At 35.6% G+C, this 20,703-nt stretch overlaps 1 protein-coding gene across 1 annotated transcript in view; it reads right to left on the bottom strand.

The window, feature by feature from the left end:
- The window catches only part of GRIK2 (glutamate ionotropic receptor kainate type subunit 2), a 446,579-nt gene that overhangs the window by 78,951 nt on the left and 346,925 nt on the right, over positions 1 to 20,703 (bottom strand). The window contains exon 14 of the mRNA XM_072857870.1: positions 18,500 to 18,717. Coding sequence (XP_072713971.1) covers positions 18,500 to 18,717 — 218 coding nt within the window. The remainder of the gene's footprint in view (positions 1 to 18,499; positions 18,718 to 20,703) is intronic.

The raw sequence follows: 20,703 nt of genomic DNA, 5'->3' as shown, positions 1-20,703 counted from the left end.
GCGTCTAGTGCCTCTTATCATCTCATCATGTGAATGGCAGGGATTCCATTCAGGATTTTGTGCCTTTTATGAATTGCAGCACATAGCTAATTTCACACAGATTTTAACTATTTGAATTACACTATGGCTTTAATGTACATCCACATTAATACAGTGCCTACAATATCAGATACGAACAAATGTAAGACAGTAAAAACCAATCAAACAAAAAAACCACAACAGGAGCCATTATCACTAATATAGTAATTGAGTTGCAAGTCTCTGAAGTTAACATAGGAATGAGCATGGTAAAACTGTCTTGTAAACAGATGAGAGAACAAGATACTATTTTCATGAGAAAGTGCATTGGTATATGATATTTCATTTCTGACAGTACAGTAGAACTAAAATAATTTTCTATATAGGTAGAATTTAAAGCACAATTACTCACAAGCATTAGCTCTAATTTAAGGATTCATTTTTCAGAATGTCCCAAGAGACCAAACTGACCTGGAGCAATCAAGACCATAAAGACAACCAGAAGACAGAGCTGAATGTTATCAATCCAAAAGCAGTGGTATGGTTCAGTAGTTGCCACAAAGGAGCTAGGGGAAGGAAATCAGCTTAGTAGATATTCTAGTATAATTCTATGCCTCCTAAGTATAAATTAACGTATAAAAGAATCTATATGTTCTTTGAGATCTTTCAAATCCCAGTTGCTGTTAGTTCCTTGCTTCAGTAAAACACAGTGAATTTAATAATACCCCAAACTTATTAATGGAATGCATTTGATGGCACCAGTGACAGCACTGCTGTGTTCATTCTGTATATTTCTGCATCAATAATCTGTGAACATCCTGCAGCAAATTTTCATGTATTTTGTGTTGACCAATTTAGCAGAAAACATTCTGGCAAGGCAGATATCTGAATGTATTAGTTTAAGTATAAAATTAGAGGAAAGAGCTTTTGGTAACTGTACATAGAAGGCTACAATTGCAAATTAATGATCTGATCTAATACCCATCTATTTAGCTGGAAACTTTCAGCACAATTCACTGGGACTTAATTGCATAGGGCTACAAAGTTCAGAGCTTAAAAAAAAAAAGACAGCAATAAAACCACTGTCCTTAGTAAAGTGTACAAAGTTTCACCTGATACAATCATTTTGATAATTCATGGGATTATGAAAAAAATATTCTTAGATTTAGGATTATGATAAAAAGTTATCCTATACTAACTACAGAATCAGATTCTTCTGATCAACTGTTTTCTTCATGACACCTGGTTGTATCCATGTGTTGAGTTTCCTTCAGCTGGGCTTTGAAGCAGCTCTATTCGTAATCTTTTACTGCATCACTATGGTGTAGTTCCTGGAGAAAAGAAGTTTAACTTCATTCTTGTGACTTTATTGTTTTGGTAATCAGTTAAAATGCTCATTGTTTTCAGAAAAGTGTCAGGAGAACTACAGTGAAAAATAATACAGTTTGTATAGTCTAATTAGCTAAATTGCTATATTTAATAAATGAGACACCTACCTGTAGTCACAATTAAATATTGTCACTAGTCTTGGTCTATAGGGATTTTCCTTTTTTCCTCTTTTATATGATAGCTTGTAAAATGCCAATTTTAATGGGATTTATGCAAACACAGTTAGAGAATGTGTTCCATATTACATGTATTCACACTATATTTTCCCACTCTGAAAACTACAATACTCAGTGCTTTTTATGAAAGTGATATAATAAGTGAACTAAAAATATACAAGGGGGTCATTACAGTTCTAAAGCAATCTTGATTAAGGAACAGATTTTAGAGCAGCTGAATAGCTGTCAGAGTACTCACAGGTCATCTCACTTACAGGTAAATTTGACCCTGAATCTCAGTGCACACAGGAGATATGGTTGGCTGAAAGGATGTGTCATTGCTTCTGAGCAAGTACAGAAGCATTGTAATACAGCAATAGAAAAAAAGGTTTGTCTGTGTCCACTCATATCAGACTAAGAAGCCTGAAGATTTCAGCCTCCAGTGCTTAAAGTTTTTCGTAACTTCAAGAAGCTGACATTTAACTTTTTCAGTGTAACTAAATAAGGTTATTTTCTCCATTACTAACACAGATTTATGACCTAAAATAAAGTCCAGGTTGTAAATGACTTTGCATGTTAGATACAGCTCTAAATTTTATTGCTATCTCTGTTTTGCTTGCTTTGATAAATTGTTGTTCAAAAGCAGCTAAAATGCAAAAAGATAAGAGATGATTTAACAGATTTTTATGATGGTTTTGGCTATGTTTATTGAGGTACAAAATATTTGGTCTTGGACTACTGCATGACAGGAATGCCTCAGCTTCACTTTAAAGCCAAAGGCAAAATAATTTTCTCTGGTTGCCAAAGGTATCTGTAAGCACTGAAGGTAGAAGCAACTTGCTTGTAAACATCATTACACAGCATTCTAAGACCAAAGAGCAATCTTGACAGATACCATGTGATGTTCATTTAAGCTCTTAGTGTCAAAGCCCTCAGTTCTGCCCCTTGTTGTAAACTTTGGAGGCACAGGAAGCTGAAGCACTGCAGAGTACTCAGCAAATCAAATTCCATTCTAGCACTAAATATCTAAACTGTCAGTGCAACCTTTGATTCAGTGTGTGCTCTAGTGCATTTATTTAGTTATTAGTGTGGACAGAGCTAAAGACCAAGGACAATTAATTTTCAATCCATGCTGGATTTCAGATAGAAAGGTGCTTTTAGATAATTAATGCTGTCTCCTCTTCCACATTGCCAATAAATATAATTTGCTTTAAATATTAATTGAGCAGACTAGGGGAAGAACTTCCAATAGGCAGTATTTTAATTTAAAGATCGGTGAGGTGAGAAAATTGTTTCAATGTTTTATAAGAAACATGTATCCATCCCTGTAACTAGAGGTATTCTTAGAGAAAGAAACGTGATTAAGGAGTTGGGCTTTTTTTTAAGGCAAAAGCCCCCCCATGTTCGGTCTCAAGCACACAAAATCTCTAATTCACTTTCTTGAAAATAAAGTATCTATCTCACAAGTTTGCAAAGTGAATGAACTAAATCATCCGTCAGTGAATATTTCCCTCCAAGTATTCTATCCTCACTAACACCTGCTCCTTTTTACAGCTTGCTCAGAAGAGCATTCAACTGCTATCAGCAACTGTAAGCTCTCATACTGACAAATGCTATCTATGATCCACTGATTTGCCAGCGCAACATCAGTCTGTTTACTGACTCTCCAGTTTTGCCATTCCCTGTAGGACAATCTCTCTAAAGAGCATCCACTTGATTGATGTATTGAAACTCAGTTTTTCTGTAGCAGTTCCTGTGTGGACAAACATTGAAAAGTTGCTTATACTAGTCAGAAAAAGAAACAAACATAAATATCCAAGCTAGTCCCAAAACAAGGAACTTTTTGAACAAAAGTCTTTAAATATTTATACTCTAGAGAAATGATAACATGTTGTTTGTTTCCTATGAACACGCTCCAAGCAGCATTTACACTCATCTACAATATAGTGATCACCCAGGGAGCCAATTCTTGTCCCAGAGTCATTGCACTGGATCTGCTTTCTTCAGAGAGAGAAGAAATTGCAAAATTCCGGTTCAAAACTAATAAAATCCTGATCACTTAGTGCAATTCCCCAGATGGATATCTATCTAACTTTTAAACTATTGTTGAAGTGACTCTTTTAGAGCTGGAGTCATGAAAGCCATCATATTCTAATTTTCTGGAAGCTTGATAGAACCAATATTCTTAGTATAGATGAAGTGTAATGAAGCACTTTCTTTCCCATAGGAAAGTCTTCCACTCATATTCTTTGATGCCAACTAACCTTCACATCTGCTATTTCCCTATTGATTGCTACAACTTGGCACTTTTGTAGAGTGTCTGATGAGGCAATTCTATTCAATGACACCACTTCCTCTTCAACAAAAGGAGTGCAGTAAAATAGCAGTGTGTTTCCTACACCTTCAGGGGAAATGCTGTGTGCAAATTATGCAAACAAACATGTAGTCATCATTTATATGTGTGTATGTGGAGAAGAAGAGCGTTTGTTCCTTTTATACTGAATCGTTGCCTGTGTAAAATTATGCAAAGTAGATCTGGTTTTGAATTTTTTAAGCAAATGAGGAGTCATTCTGGGTCCCACTTAAAAAATCAATTTCAAAATACATGGTGTTCACTATGGAAATGAGCTTGAAATTAGTCATCACTTAAAATATGATCCAAACATATATTTACAAATCAGTAATGCACATTAGAGAATATCAGAACAAAGAGTATGTTTGTTTTGCTGTCCTTGAATACAAAGACATCAAAGATTCTTTTTTCAAGTAAAATGAAATAATTTCTTCTTAACACATATTACACTAATGAAATATTTCATTTGAAATTAAAATGGTAAGTAATATCAATTATCTAATAGTCCTCATTTATAATGCTGTGAAAAACACCAGCAAGACAAAAAGAGAAGCACTGCATGTTTAAATTAAAGGTCAAATGTAATATTTTGGTTTCAAACAGACTGAAACTATTAAAGCATTGGTGTTTTATTTGCATTTTACTTTTGCTTTCCTCTAGTCCAAGCCTCTGGATGTGTAACATTTAACTGATTTTCTTTGCTCCATGCCTGTCAGTGTTTAAGAGGCATTTGGACAATGCCCTTAATAATTTGCTTTAACTTTCGTCAGCCCTGAAGTGGTCAGGCAGTTGGACAAGATGATCGTTGCAGATCCCTTGCAAGTGAAATATTCTATTCTATTCTATTCTATTCTATTCTATCTTTAATAATTTTCTGTCTGTTTCACCTTCTAACCAAGAAGCCCAAAAGTACAGAAAAATAAAATTTGCAAAAGAGAATTAACAATTCAGAATCTGTTAGAGGGTATAGTTTGTTCTGGATGTAGGCAAATTTTAATTTTTCTGTAAACTAGGTTGTTAGTTTTGCTGCGTCAGCCTACTAATCTCCCATATGCATGCAGAAAACCAAACGTGAATAGAACTTGACTATACAATCAAAGAAACAGGAATCAATAATTAATTGGACCCATAAATGTAAAAAAAAAAGACCAGCTACATAGCAGATGACACAGCAACATCTGCCCTGCTGGTGGAGGATAAATGTGCTCAGCCTCTAATGTGATCAAGCATATGGAGTCACGTGAGCAAAGCAAAATGGTGGATTGTGTTTATTGCTTGTTATTTTTACTTGTGTTTTTGATAGACAGGCTTTTGCAATCACTGACTTACTTTTAGGAACACTCATTGTGACCAGTTCAATCTTTTTAAATATGACATTTACAAACACAGACCAGAATTTTGGCCATAGTCCAACTCAGACTGTAAGCCAAAATGTGAACTTTTTCTATAATTTGAAAGAGATTTTTCTTTTTGTTTTTTGTGTTCATTTCAGTGACAACACGTAAGAAAAGAAACTCTTAACAGCCTTTAAACCAATAATCTAAAATAAGACAAATAACCCTAGAGTGCTAGTTAAGTCAGCCAGTTTTATTATGGAATTAGAATTATTCATATAATTCCTTGTAAAATTAATTAATTTGCATACAGAGATATTTTTTAATCACAGCCTCTCCCTACAGTCATACTGCAGTTTATACATATGTGAAAGTTCCCTAGTGCTTAAACAGTGATCAGAAATTTTATAAGATTCATCTTACCTACTTGTAGCCACCTACACATTAAGCATCTAGATCAAGGTACTAATCTAAGCTTCCCCATAGTCAATGGGAAAAGTTTTGTAACTCTGGAGAACAGCGTCCTTCTAGGACAGTTACATAAGGTAGTATGGAAGAACTGCTTTCTGGTGCCTTTCAGTTTCTTTCCAGTGCCAGTAAAAGGCAACTAGATGACTACCTGAGAGGAGAGCAGGTATCTACATTTTGGAGTGAGGAGAAACCTGCCCTACAGGTTTCAAAAACTACATCTTTCCTAGTAAAACAAATCATCTGCAGTGTGTGTGTCTGTTTTTCGGCTTTAAGACCAAAATACAGGATCTTATTATGTCTTCCTATTAAATTCTCTCAATCAACAGTTGAGATTCTTTCTTTATCAATCCACCAATTTACCAATCTATTGGTAAATTTGCCATTTACCAACCTATTGCTAGTACAGTCCTACTCTATGCATTTCGAGAAACTTCAGGGATACAGTCTATTCCTGGTTTTACTCATTATCATTTTAGGGATACCACGCTTCATTTTACAATTCTTATATCTATAAAATAATAATAAATTACCTTTGCTATACATTTTACCTATGAAGTGAAACTACATACATTAACAGTTGATAATATTATTAAAATAGGGTTTGTGTAATGCAATACAGTGTAAGAAAATAGAATATTAAAAAATTGAAGGACAAATACGTAGTAACAGGAGGCTTTTAATGACTTGCTTCCATCACTAATGTCAACAAATATAAAAATCACAAAAAACATCTCAAATCACATGATATTACAGCTGCAACATTTGTAGGTTCTGGTGGTTTTGCAGTTAGATTTATTCCACTAAATGTTAGAGATTCAACTTATCAAAGTAATTCTACATTTCTGAAAGGAAAATTGAAGACCTGAAGATTAAAACCAAGAGTATTAATGTTTTTTGGAAGTGTTAAGAAATTTATTTGGAGTATTTAGAAACCAAGCTCTATCTTTGAAATAAATCCAGAAATCCATTATTAGCTGAATAAAAATGTAAAAAATAATGGCCTCAATACTGATTATGAGATGAGCCTTATAGTTTCCCTTCAGTCTTCCTTTCATCTTTGATGATCTGATTTGAAAAGAAAGCCACTGAGACAGCCAAATCTTCTTCATTATGAACAGGCTGTAAAAAAAAAAAAATCCTCCTTAATTTCAGAAGAGAGATTTCTTGTATGAGGCACCCATGACTGGAGGAGGAAGCTATAACTGAAATTTCAGTGTTTCCTCTGCTAACTTCTGATTTTATGGGTAGCCAAGCCCCTGGCTGAAATACCATTGTTGGATTGCACATCTATAATGAACTATGATCAGTGTCTCTGTACTTCAAGGAACAAAAGCTGCATCAGAAATACTAGGTGTAGCCATAAAATAAATTAAGGAACCAAACCGTTGTTTTTGTTCAATCCAAGTAAATTTCTTAGCAATTCAACCTGAATAAAAATACACTTGAACAATAACTAGCAGGATAGGCTTAGATAGAAATTCTAGCATCAAGAAACTATTCTCAGAGCTTCTTTGCCAGATAAGGTAAAAAGGTGAAAGAAGACCTAGACAGCCTTCCCAACAAATCACAGAAAATGTTTGGCGCTAGTCTTCCTTCTTCACAGAAAGTTCCTTTAGGGATGTGTCTTCCTTTTTCAGAAAGTGGAAATGTATGAAAGAGTACATGAAACTTCTATAAGACATGCCATATAGAAGCTTCTTAAGAGTTGTGGAAGATTCCTTGTAAGTCAAGGAAGGCGAGTGTCTCTTGTATCAAAAAATATAAAAGGAAAGGCAGAGAAACAGAAAGACAGTGAGAGCAACAGAAAGAGAAACAGAACGGTTTCTATCTTACCACTGGCCTTCTGTTGCTCAAGAAAGTAAGAATTCTTCAAAGAAAGACCAAAAAAGTCAAGCCTTCAAAGGCCTCCAGGATATTTGCTGTATTTTATAGCTCATTGAGGGGGAGCTGATTTCAGTTCTCAAATGCAAAAATAGACTACTCAAATACAAATATCTTAAGGTAAGCAATACTACATCCTTTCTTAATTTTCACAATGCCTAGTTTCTAACTAGAAATAATAATTTACTAATAAGATATATTAATATAATAGAAGCACTCATGCTCCCCTCAAATCACAATGATTCACAACAGAATTCACATAATAACTTATCTGGATTTTGGTTGCCAATTACATTTAAATATCTATTATGAGAACTTAAGTCAAATTCAGCATAAAAGAACATATTATTTATGATCATCACCATTATTCTGAGTTACTGTCTCAGCTTTTAAGATGTGAAAAAAAATAACCCCCCATAATTTCCTGTACAATAAATTGATGAGTAAATTGAAAGATCATGTCATATCTGAACAAATTAAAAAATGCTAAGAAATATATTGCTTATCTTTGATCCAGTGTGTTCACGGGCAGATAGTCCTCTGATCAGTACACTACTCTGATCATAAAGAAGTGGCTGCTCATGGCTTGGACAGGTATACTCTTTTCTGGGTAAAAAACTGGCTAAATGGCTGGGCAACAAAGAGTTGTAGTGAATGGAGTTAAATCCAGTTGGCGGCCAGTCACAAGTGGTGTTCCCCAGGGCTCAGTATTGGGTCCAGTTCTGTTTCATATCTTTATCAATGATCTGGACCAGGGAATTGAGGGCACCCTCAGTAAGTTCGCAGACGACACCAAGCTGGGTGGGAGTGTTAATCTGCTTGAAGGTAGAAAGGCTCTACAGAGGGATCTGGACAGGCTGGATCAATGGGCCGAGGCCAATTGTATAAGGTTCAACAAGGCTAAGTGCTGGGTCCTGCACCTGGGTCACGACAACCCCATACAATGCTACAGGCTTGTGTTGGAAGAGTGGCTGGAAAGCTGCCTGGCTGAAAAGGACCTGGGGGTGTTGGTTAATAGCCGGCTGAATGTGAACCCTTTCTTTACTGAAAGGGTGGTCAAGCACTGGAACAGGCTGCCCAGGGAAGTGGTTGAGTCACCATCCCTAGAAGTATTTAAAAGATGTGTGGACATGGCGCTTAGGGACATGGTTTAGTGGTGGACTTGGCAGTATTAGGTTAATAGTTGGACTTGATGATCTTTTCCAACCTAAATGATTCTATGATTCTATGATTCTAAAGCATGGTATATCTTTTTTGTATAAATAAGTAATCTATATTGTGCAGATTAAGGATCTTGAACACATTAAATATAAGCTCAATTCATGCATGGATACTGAAAAATGCTTAAAAGGCATCCACATCCAATAAAGCTTATGTAATTATCACCATAGGTGTATTGCAAAAAGGATGGTTTAACCAATCTCGACAAGCATTCTGTTTGGAGCAATGCATAACTCTGGAGAATAAATTCATCAGTATAATAAGACTTTAGGTGGTGTCCAGGGCAAGTCTGGCACTGGAAATATTTCTCTACACAAAGCAATGTTAATGCAGTTGGACAACACCTCAGTAGTATCATATATAAACTGACAAGGCGGAACCAAGAGTTCACCTCTGCTAATGAATGGAGGCTTTCAGACTGCTTCAGTGGGCAGGAACTCAACATTGAAGGTTGCTCATATGGCAGGATCTCACACAAAACTGGCTAAACCAAGAGACAGTTCACTCTGGAGAATTGTTTCTGAATCACATTACCAGGATGAGTCATAGATCAACTCTGCAAACTTTACATGGCTACTTGGCAATAGATCTATTTGCTTTGAAGAGCAAGACGATTTTTTTTTCAGACTGAGAGTTTAAAAAGTTTTCAGATGTACTCTCAATTTCCTAAACAAACCCTAACTCTGAAATCTGTCTTTCATACAGAATGCTGTTTGCAGTTGAAGGATTCTCTATGATCTAGTTCCGTTCCCTTTCTCACCTTGCTCATGATCTAAAGACAGACATAAAGAGAAAAAAGCTGAAAAGAGAAAAGAAAAGGAAAGTGTTCTTGCCCTGCTTCCTGGGGGAAAGCAGCAGGAGAAGAAGAGAGAGGTGATAAGGCTAGATAGCAATTAGGTTATGCATTTCTGAGTAAAAAGCCTTGCAACCAAACCTATGATCAGAACCCAGAGTTCAGACATTCTCTTACAACTGATCCTGTCAGCAGTGCCATTACAGGCCCTGAAAAGGCCAGAAAATGAAGTGCATCAGGTGAGAGAAAGGAAACAAAATGGCTTACCAGTTAAGACAAACCTACAGTAGTACATAAGGACAATATACATTCTGGAAGTATCAGTAATTACATCGCTGTTGATTTTCTCATCCTCACACCTCCAAATGTCTAGGCAACAGAACTCACTTCCCAAAGGGTGTGGATTCCCAGTGGCTTTCACATTTAGTGGCATGATATAAGATCACCCCGCCATGGAAAGGGACCCCCTCTGCTCCCTTCACATCAGTTCTAACATTCTAGCAGTCAGAGCAGCTTTCTTCACAACTGAAAAGTAAACATGCAACAACAAAAAAAGATTCATTTTCAGTTGGATCAGAAAGCTGGACTGACTCTTGCCACAGCCCAATGATATGTAGAGCCAACAGAGCTTAAGGTTGAAGGCAAGAGAAGAGGTTGGACTACTCACAGTTAGACTATGAGATCCCAAAACAACAAAGCAAGAAAGCTATTGAGAGATATGACCAGAAGCAATTTGCAGTGATTAGTGATTAAACTCCATCTGACTTCAAAGGAAAAAGCCCCTACTTTTCTTGTCTTCAGTGGCATCACTATATATTCTCCAAAAAAAAAGACAGGATGGGTTTCTCTTAACTCCAAAATGATTTTTCAAATATCTAGAGTATAACATTCCTCTGAATCAGCTGCATTTGGTAGAAATTCTTGTCTTTTGCTGGCAAAAAAAACCTGACACAATTGAGGACTCAAAGTGTGGTCTGGATAATATTTGTATATCATCAGGCTTGACTTTCTATGGACAAATGTACAGTTAATTAGCATTCTCCCCCACCCCGGGCTCTGATTTCTTGTATCCTGTATTTCAATCCAAGAGGCAATTAGATCTTGCTATATTTTACTGTACCTTATACACTGAGAAGGACCAGCTTTATTCACACAAACTCCATCATGTACCTACAGTATGGATCATTAATGCATGTACACTAATTAATGCATATTGTTGTCGGATGCAATTTTGAAAAATAATATAAATGTCAGCTTCTTGCTGGTATGCTCATTTTAGCTCTACATTATATTCACACAGAGAAACACTTATAGAACAGGAAAGCCAGATGGGACCATAGGTTACATAGTTTAGCCCACCTGAGAGTTCGGTGGGGAGATCAGCATAAAACTTTTTCCCCTATGAATATTTGGGGTAAGGCAGAAACAGATGCTGAGCTGTGGAAAATATTAATTGATCTAAAGACAAAGAAGACTTTTCTTACTGCCAACTTTTAATTTATTTTTGATGTCTCTCTTCGACTTCCCTTCAAAAATAACTAGTGAGGACCCAATTCATATGTTAACTATTTAATTCAATATCATAATTATTGTGAATGACTAATCTTGTTTTCACTGGAAAGTTATGTATATTTCTTTGAGAGGACCCTGAAAAGCATTTGTATGTGTTTCATCGGTTTCTAAGAGCTGTAGCTGGAGACAGGTGTAAATTATAAATATGAATGCTGTGATTTTGGAGCATAATTATTCATGAATACCACATGTTATCCAGCAGCTTATTAAGAGTGCTTACTATCTGGATATATGGCACAATGCAGTATAAATCTTTGCAGAAATGAAAAGTTGACTAGTCCTTGTGTTCTTTTTCAGCCCATAATGTAGGAACAGGGGAAAAAGGTATAAGGAATGAGGAATGTGGAAAGGGAAGGGAAAAGGCATGGGCATGGACAAAGGCAAGGGTGGAAAGGTAGTGGATTTTTACCACAGTCCATCTGTTTTTAGTTTCATGCCTCAGCACTGAGATGCAACAGGTGGCCAAACGTATGGTCTTATTTACTGCAGGAACAGTAATGGCTCTGACAACCCCAGAGAAGGGGGAAAGGTCAAGACAGCATAAAACCATTTCAGTCACTTTGTCCCAGTACCTAGTGAGTTGGTTGGAATGAGGCCCTTTATGTGAATTAGTTCTGCTTTCTGCCCTCACATTCAAAAGAAAGACAGTTCACCTCAAAGAACTTAATGGTACCAAATTTATCTGAATTTCTTCTATTTAGAATTCAAATGCACTGCTGCTCTTGAAATAGTCTGTGTTAATGCGTCATCTAACTTTCCTACCTCTACTTGATCTTACCTACCTTCCTTGATCTTTTAAAGAAATAAGTAGAACTCAGTGAGTCTGAGGTCTCTGGACAAAGCCTATATCTTATTCTCACAGACTGTCATTGCAGATTCAGTTCTTATAAGTGTATGGAGCGACCACAGACTTCGCTTCACAGGTTTGCTACTGTGCCTGCTTTTTTTTGTACATTCAAAGAAGTAGTGGTTAACTGAGTAGGTGTTCCTGCAAAAAGGGAATAATCATGGGAAAAGGGAAATAATGCTTTTCAACTGTATATGTTTCTACCAGATAGCCCCAAACCATGATGATCAAGAAGAAGAAAAAAAAAATTACATAGTATTTATATTCAATTCCCTTTTTAGTCAAAAGTGCCACTTGTGTTTTTATGCATAAGAACAAGCCTGTACTTGTTACATTCAAATGCAACTTATCTATAAAGTGAAACAATTTTAAAGCAAACTGAACATGTATCTGTGGTATCTGCTACCAATTACGTTTTAAGCATTATCCAGATCAGCACATGGAGGCTGGGACTCAAAAAATTGTTTCCCATTAGTCACTGTCAGTCAGTGGATATTTGAGAAGCTCAGAAGTGGTGTTTCTTTCATCTTTGACTTGCAACAATTCCACCAAATAATTGATAAACACTGCTAAACTTCATAACATTTTATTTGCAGCATTCAACTAAAGGTTCTGTGTGTATATGCCCATGTGCTTGTGCATGCATACTTATTTTTTAAAAAGATAAATGCCATTTGCCTATTACAGTGTTCAAACCCAGGTTTGAAAAACCCACTGAAGTTATACTGGCATTATGCATGCCAATGCCAACATCATTCATGACAAATGAATGGCATTCATACCTTTATTCTTGCTGCTATTCTTTCATTTATGTCAGTGGATCTGTCACTTGTACTCCACTTGCAAGCAGTGGGAAAATTCCCCTACAACTCCTTCTTTCAGCCTTAAGAGACTATTTCTGAGATTTTGCAATGAATAGGTAGAGCATCATGCTATTTCGTTTAACAATAGGCTGAGAATTTTGAAGAGGAATATAGACACTAAGCACTGAATTGTTGCCCCCAAAATTTCCTGATGGAGGTGGTAACAAAATGGCTAGGGTAAAAGCAAGGGGGAGGGAGGCTGAAAAGGGTCAGCAGCATGGATCTTTGTGGGGAAAAAGCAGTGCAGGAAGAAATGGAGGATATTGAAGAAAAGTAGAGCTGGAGTATAAAAATGGGTCCTGAAGAAGAAAAGGAAAGAAATTGGCAACTGTAAATGATAAATAGAATAGTCTATTAGATAATTCTAAGGTGTGTGAGTCAGCTTTCCTGAATTAGCCCCCTATCTGCCTTTCACCAAGTGATCTTGAAAAAGATGTGTTCCCTTTTGGTACTTCAGCTTCCTTATCAGCAAAACAAGGATATAAAATAGACGACTCTCACAGAGAGCTGAGAAGACCTTTAATTTGTGATACAGAAGTAATGACACTAATCTACTGCTATTAGAGAATGGAAAATTACTTTGTTTTTTACTATTTAGTATGCAAATACCTAGTAACCATAACTGAGAAAAGTTCCATTGTGCATGGTACTGTACAAAAACATAGAAAGAAAAAAATTCTGACATTGAAAGGTACAGATATGAAAAATTATAAGAAAAGCAAAGGTACACAGCAACTTCACAAAAAAAATCTTAACATTGTAAATGACATGTAAGCATATGTGCTGTAGTACTTTCTTTGTGTGTGAGGATGGAGAACTGTGGTACAAATAGAAGCAGGGTGGAATTAACATTGTTCTTCTCAGTTTCAGAACTGTCATTCAACAAGAAAACAGACACTGGGATTTTGAGAAACATAGACTGAGAGAACACAGAAATCAGAGGCAATGAAAAATCTGGGCTTTTTTATCCAAGAACAGCTAGTGTGAGATAAGTACCTGTCCTAAAAATAATAAATGCTTTTTATTTTATTCCAAACAGGAAGGAAGACAGGCTTCTGAAACTGGAAAATGGTCAATAGTGACAAAATTAGCCAAGAGAAAGGAAGAGAAGTTTGTAACTAAGAAAAACTCCACAATTTGAGAAACACCAAAACACGTACCAGGAGTGGAAACTACAAGCCTAGTGGCAGATATGGCTTAGAATTTACTTTCAAATTTCTTTCCGTCTAATTCTTGGATAATACTAAGGTTTTCTTTGTTGTTCCCCATGAAATGGCCCACCAAACCCACCAGGCATATAACAGACTTATAAAACTACTTCCTTTCCATGCTCAGACTAGATAAGTAGATCTTAAGAGGTGAGAGCACTGAAAATTTCCTCTGCTTTCTGACTTCTAAAAGGAGTTGTAATATCATGTTTCTCAGACCACGAGGAGGCATATGATGGTCTGGAGGACCTAATAAACTTCTGGAGACAACATTCTCCTTTTTCATCAAAGCTGTTTTACATGGATGTTTGACTCACAAGGGTAACAGCATTTTCAACGTATATCCCTTGTGCTCTCCAAGGTTTTAACTTTAGCAGGTTTTAAACTAGCAGTTAGTTTGTTTATCTGATTCCCATTTAGGTTCTCCTTCAAAAAAACACTCTTCTTTTGTACTAGTACCACACAGCTTTGGCCAGGTTCCAAAGTTTTTTTAAGAAAGAATTCAAGGGACTGCTATAGAGATAATTTATGCAGAAATTACTGCCAGTCTCATGGGCAGCTACCAAGCCTCACTGTGATTGGAACTAATAACCATTACCAAGATATGATAATTTCATTTAACATTAGGAAACCATGTGGTGCCTTCATTTCTTGTTGTAACATAATGCCACTGTTTTACTCAATCCACACTCATTAAAACAAGACAAAACAGCTAAGAAAAAACATACACACAGATGATAAATTTATCCTCTCAATCATCTTTGTGCAACCTCCCCCAGAAGTCATAATCTCATAGATTTTTGAAGTAGGAGGGGACTACTAAAATCTAATCTGAGCTCCGGTATAATGCAGTCTATCTGTTTCATTGAGTAGCCTCTAAATCAAAAGCATAACATGTTTGGGCTATGCTGTATCTATTTTCCTCACAATGGCTGCATGTGATGGATGAATCCAGCCCACTCCTAGATAAGTTGTACCAGTGGTTAATTACTCTCACTCTTAAAATGTGCACCTTATTTCTAGTCTGAATTTGCGTAACTTCAGCTTTGAAACATTGGATCTCATTATGCCTTTTTCTGCTAGATTAAACAGTCATCTGCTGTCAAAAGTCTCATTCCCATTAAGGCACTTACAGACCATGATCAAATCACCTCTTAACCTTCTCTTTAGCAGATTAAACAGACCGATCTCCTTTAGCCTCTAACTACAATGCTTATTTCCAGACTTACAGTCATTCTTTCACCTTTAATGAACTCTTTCCAATTTTAAACATATTTTCGAAGTGTGGTCAGCAGAACAGGACACAATAGTTCATTAATAGTTTCCCTAATGCCATATAAAAAGGAAGTGTTATTTCCTACTTGATATTCACTTGTCTATATATCAGAGAATATAATATATACCATTTAAAACCCTCCTTTAGCTTACTGATAAAACAGAAAGTATCCTGAAAGGAAATTAAAATGTGAATACTTATCCTGGTTCTTGATGCACAATGCAGAAAAGGTACACACTCTTGTCTTTTCTATACTATCTATACTTTCCTATACTATCTACATCCAGTGTCACTTCTGCCACTTAAGACATTTTTCTGATAGTTTTTGTCTTCCTTAATCAGTTTCCTGTTCTTAAATGCTTTTTATATTAATATTTAGTAGTAGTATCTATGAGCTGTTCAACTCTAGTAGTATCTTTTAAGGCAATTCCACTTACAGTCTTATTTTAAAATATTTAGTCTTATTTTAAAATATTTTCTTGCATTCTCATTTTCTTCATGTAAGGAAATTATATTCCTGAAGCAATTTGCTTATACAAAATAGAAGTATATTTTGAAAACACACAAATAGATCTTTATGTTGAAATAGAATACTATGTTGACCAGAACTACAGTATTCTGTTTTCTGATAACTCAGCTTCATTAGATAAAAATAGCTAATTTCACCAGAAAGTTTACTCTAACAGATAGACTGTATACAAATGTTTTGGTTTATCTTTCATGGAATATGTATTTAATCAGATTGTATTCCTTACACAGGTATCTCTAGTGAATAGCATTTACATCAAGCAAACTCTAATTTCCACCTGGAAGTTGCTTCAGACACTGAATGAATCAAATGAGATTATATAGTTTCCATTTACTGTTCCTTTTGAGTATGATTTTCACTTACTGGCTGAACTACAAGAACAGTTGTAGCTACTTCTAATGCTTAAGTTTGGATCCATTTTGTTGGGTAAATAATACCAATTAATTTACATACTACTAGATAAGATAGTAAACATCAGAAAAATATTTGTAATCATTTGGTTGCTAGCTGGAACGGAAGTGAATTATCTTAACTATCAGTGAATTTTCATGTCACAAAACACTTACTAACCATGATCTGTTTACACATAAAGCCCAGAAAATATGTTTGTTCAACAGAATAAACCTTAATTTGACCTAAACTGTATCAGCTGAATAAAGAAATCCTGTGTTTTGTTCTGATTTCTTTTTTCATTCATAGTGAAGAAGGAGAATTCATTAATGTACTAAAAGCAATATCAAATTATGTGATCTGACACCATAACTCTGTTGTGTGTAAGTCTAGGTTATTTCAACTGCAAACAAAAATCTTTTATGCAGGATGTGCAATTGCTATTTCATTAGAAGTCCTCTCTAGTTCTTGAATACAATATACTAAATAAACACAAAATATATCTAGATAGATAGAAAAAGAAGAAAGAGAGCAGAAAGAAAGAATTGTGCCAAAAAGGGAGCAGTATATTAATTGCAGAGGGGAAAAACATCCAGAGAAAGAGAAATAGTCTATGTGTGCTTAAAAATCCTACAGATTATGCGCATACAAAAAAGGAAAAAGAGTGAAGAAGAGAGAAAACTAAGGGTGGGGAGAAGGAAAAGTAAAAGTTAAGAAGATGCAGAGAAAAGTGCTTCTGGCAACCAGAAGGAAAGACACTGCTAATTTAAACTTGCTTCTTAATATTTTAGACTCCACAGTTTGAATCTGAATTAGAAGAAGTTCAAAGTTTTCTCCCAGACAAAAATGAAATTAAAGCCCTGTAGTCTTTTCTGGTAACTCAGTAAATACCTTGTGTCATCTCTTAATGTCCTGAGACTTAAATAATTTTGACTCTTTTAAAAACCTCAGTCTTTAAACTTTCAATGTTGTTTCTTTTAACTGCTTCACATATTTCCTGACATCAAGAGACCTCTAACTGATTAGTTACTTCTGTTAACTTCATCAGCTCCTTTTCCAACAAGTATTCTGGGGAAAATACTCAGAGCCTTCCCAATGTTTGCTATAAGTTAAGCAGCCTAAAACATTCTGAGATACTGAAGTTGAATTGATTTTTATTTCCAAGCAGAAGCTGAAAGCCCTATGATTATTTTTAAAAATTAAAACTATGTGTACACTTCAATTGTCTCTAAGGTCATAGGATTAAATAGTGACTATTTAGCCTTGATATCTAAACAAATTTTGTACTTTCTGAATCTGATGAGAGGAACTGAGCACACATTCTTCAATTTCTGCACCAGTTTACAAGTTACCTTGGACCTTAGTTTGTCTAATTTCAAATGCCAATGTAACAATCACTGCAAAACTTTAGGTGACAGCATAATAACTCATAAAAACAGAATATACTAGCTAAAAGTCTTCAAAATATAGCAAAGGTCAGTCAAATATTTGTTGTTAAACACCTCTCCCTTTGGAAGATCCGAGACACCTCTGTGCTATCAAACACAAGGACTTCTAGAACAAACCATCCTCTCTCCCTTCATGCATACTTCTCACTAATTTAAGCCCACTTAAATGCTTGATGAAGCTAGAAAAGAAAGATTTCTCTCTAATCCAGCAGCATATTTCACTATATTTCAAAATGAATAATCTTAGTAACAGGTTAAAAGGAATCAAAAAACTGGAAGAATCTGGGCTTTTTATATGGACCCCAAATTTCATTCAAAAGTTTCTTAAAAATACGAAGTTCTGAAGTTTTTTCTCACTCCAGCCACTAATATCCTTAGTGAAGTCCAGTTGCTTGAACAAAGGCTATGATTAAGTACAATGATATTGAATTGATACTGTAACTCCTAACCCATCAAAACTCACTCTTGTACACAGCTATAGATCTGTTTGAGCAAAGTTTTCAAGTTTCTTCACCTATTCCACTGCTATATATTAAATTCTTTAAGTGAAAATCATCAAAGAAACGGCCTTTTATTTCCCATGAGAGATTTTGCATTTGCTTCCTTTGCTATCTTGCAAATCCTCAAAAAAGTGATTTTCAGTTGCTTTTGACAGCAGTGGGAATCATATCCATTGCTCCTCAGTAAGGTGCACAAACTTTCCCCCCACATTTGGGATATAGGATCTTTTCAAACAGAATATAAAGCTTACCTTGAAGAAAGTCATGGTTGCTCCGTCTTCAACTGCCCCATACTCTATCTTTGTCTGCTTGGACAAATCATCAGCAGAATCAATAGGGGATTCCATACGTTCCACTGTCAGAAAGGCGGCTAGGTTAGCAGTGTACGAGGAAATGATGATAAGTGTGAAAAACCACCAAATGCCTCCCACTATCCTGGTGGAGAGGGCTTTGGGCATGAGCTCTGAACCTAACGAAAACCAGGGGAGAAAGGTGAAACCAGTGCACAGAAAACAATTAATAAGTGTTCAGCACTTTTTGCCACAGTGGGAAGATGGAATCACTGTGCAAAAAAATCTTTAAGCTACAGGCTTACATGTACCGCTTGTACAAACACACACAACTGAAATGAAAAATAAGAACTGATTACACTTATAAAGACAGATATTTTTGGAGCTGTGGGAATCAAAAGATAGTAATGGGAGACTCAATGCCTTTTTAAAATTTATAAATATATATATAGCAATGTGAAAAAAGCAGTTTCTTGAACTGGCTTTCCAGAAAAAATCCTAGCTGGACTGAACCTCTAAGTTAATACTAATATTGAAGCACTTACACAGTTCTTTACCTTCAAGGCACTAAATAAACATTGTTTAAGTATTTCATAAAAACTCTCTTGAGTAAATAAAAATAAGCTATTGATGAAAGGAGCAGATATGAAACAAAGTATTTCATATCTGAAATACAAAATCTGAAATCTATTATAAATATGCTTTTGACTTTTGCCATTTGTATTGCTGTAAAGGGTTATTTATTGACTGCTTAGATAAAAAATGAGCATCTCCCATCTCTATAGTTAGCCCCACAATTTCAGATAAACATGGGTGGCTATGCCACACATTTAATTTGATAGAGCAGCAATGAAAATTTTAGACTACTATGCATAAACTAGATAAAGATAGATCATAATGCATTGCTGGAGTTGCCTGCTCATGGCACTAAAGAATGGAGGGAGCGACAGACACTGTATAGTAATTTGCATAATTATTAATGCTAATTTAGAGTCTAATGAGACAAATTGAAGCACACAAACTCCTCTTGTGCTTAATTACTAAAAATAGGAAAAAATAAAATTCAATGTAATTCACAACCAGAAATATTTATTATAAATGAGCACGTATGGATTTTTTCCCATAATGTTATAATTGAATGGAATGAAATTTCTAATGATGTCAAATAAACAATTTCAAGCTTTATTGTAAGAACTTTACATAAAATCTTTCAGAAGTATCAGGAAATTTGTTTTCAAAGAAACAGTTTTACCATATCCACTATACCATTGTACAAAAACAATCACTTTTTGTTAATTGGTCACTATGCTTGTTTTTAAATCTCCTGGGTAAAATGGAATGAAGGCAAGATGGACTATTTTATTACTGTTAAATTTTAGTATTCATATAGAATTATTTAAGGAACTGGTCCAGCAAGGTAACACATCTTCATATAAATGAAAGATTATGCCAAACTTCCAACGTCAATGCCAAAAAAAGAACAGAAAGGGGAAAAAAAAAAGAAAGGAAGAAAACCAAAGAAAAGGAAAAAAGAAGTGGTATCATAACTGGACTATCGTATTCAAAAACAGCCCATCTTACCCTGCAGTTCATCTTACCCTTGCTGTTTCAAACAAAAAAAGCTGACAGACTTGGACATGACAGCCAACTCCAGCGCCAGACTCTGCCTAGAATTCTGCAAGGAAAAAAGTAGAAAAGTACCTTTCTGATGTAGTTGCTCCTAGGCCCTGTTAGTCAGACACTTAGACACCATAACACTAACAGATTTCCCAATAAGCCCACCATCATCAACTCTTTTTAATTGCTCTCATTTCATTTAAAAAGCACCACCAGTAAAGTCAGATAGGACTGGGAAGAAAAGAAGAGTGGAAACATTTGCCGCAGTTGCCCCAATTACCACAAGTTCATACCTTACCAAGGACTGAAACCGAGTGCCACCTAGGCCCATGAAACAGAGCCTGGTTAGGGGCTGACTGTCATGTACCCAAGGTAACGTCATGTCCAGCACTATATCCCACAGTTTCCTGGGAGCGAGGGGTGTCAGCAAGACATGTATGAGTTCCCTCTATCATGTATCCTCCAGCACTAAGCAAATGTTTTGTAAAGCAGCAGCACTTAATAAGTTAATGTAAGTACGGCCCAAACGCTACTATATTATTTCTAAT

This window comes from Ciconia boyciana, chromosome 3 (genome assembly GCF_034638445.1).
Source record: "Ciconia boyciana chromosome 3, ASM3463844v1, whole genome shotgun sequence".
NCBI classification, from domain to species: Eukaryota; Metazoa; Chordata; class Aves; order Ciconiiformes; family Ciconiidae; genus Ciconia; species Ciconia boyciana.
The sequence above is the reverse complement of the archived record's forward strand: the minus strand, read 5'-3'. Positions and strand labels throughout refer to the sequence as shown.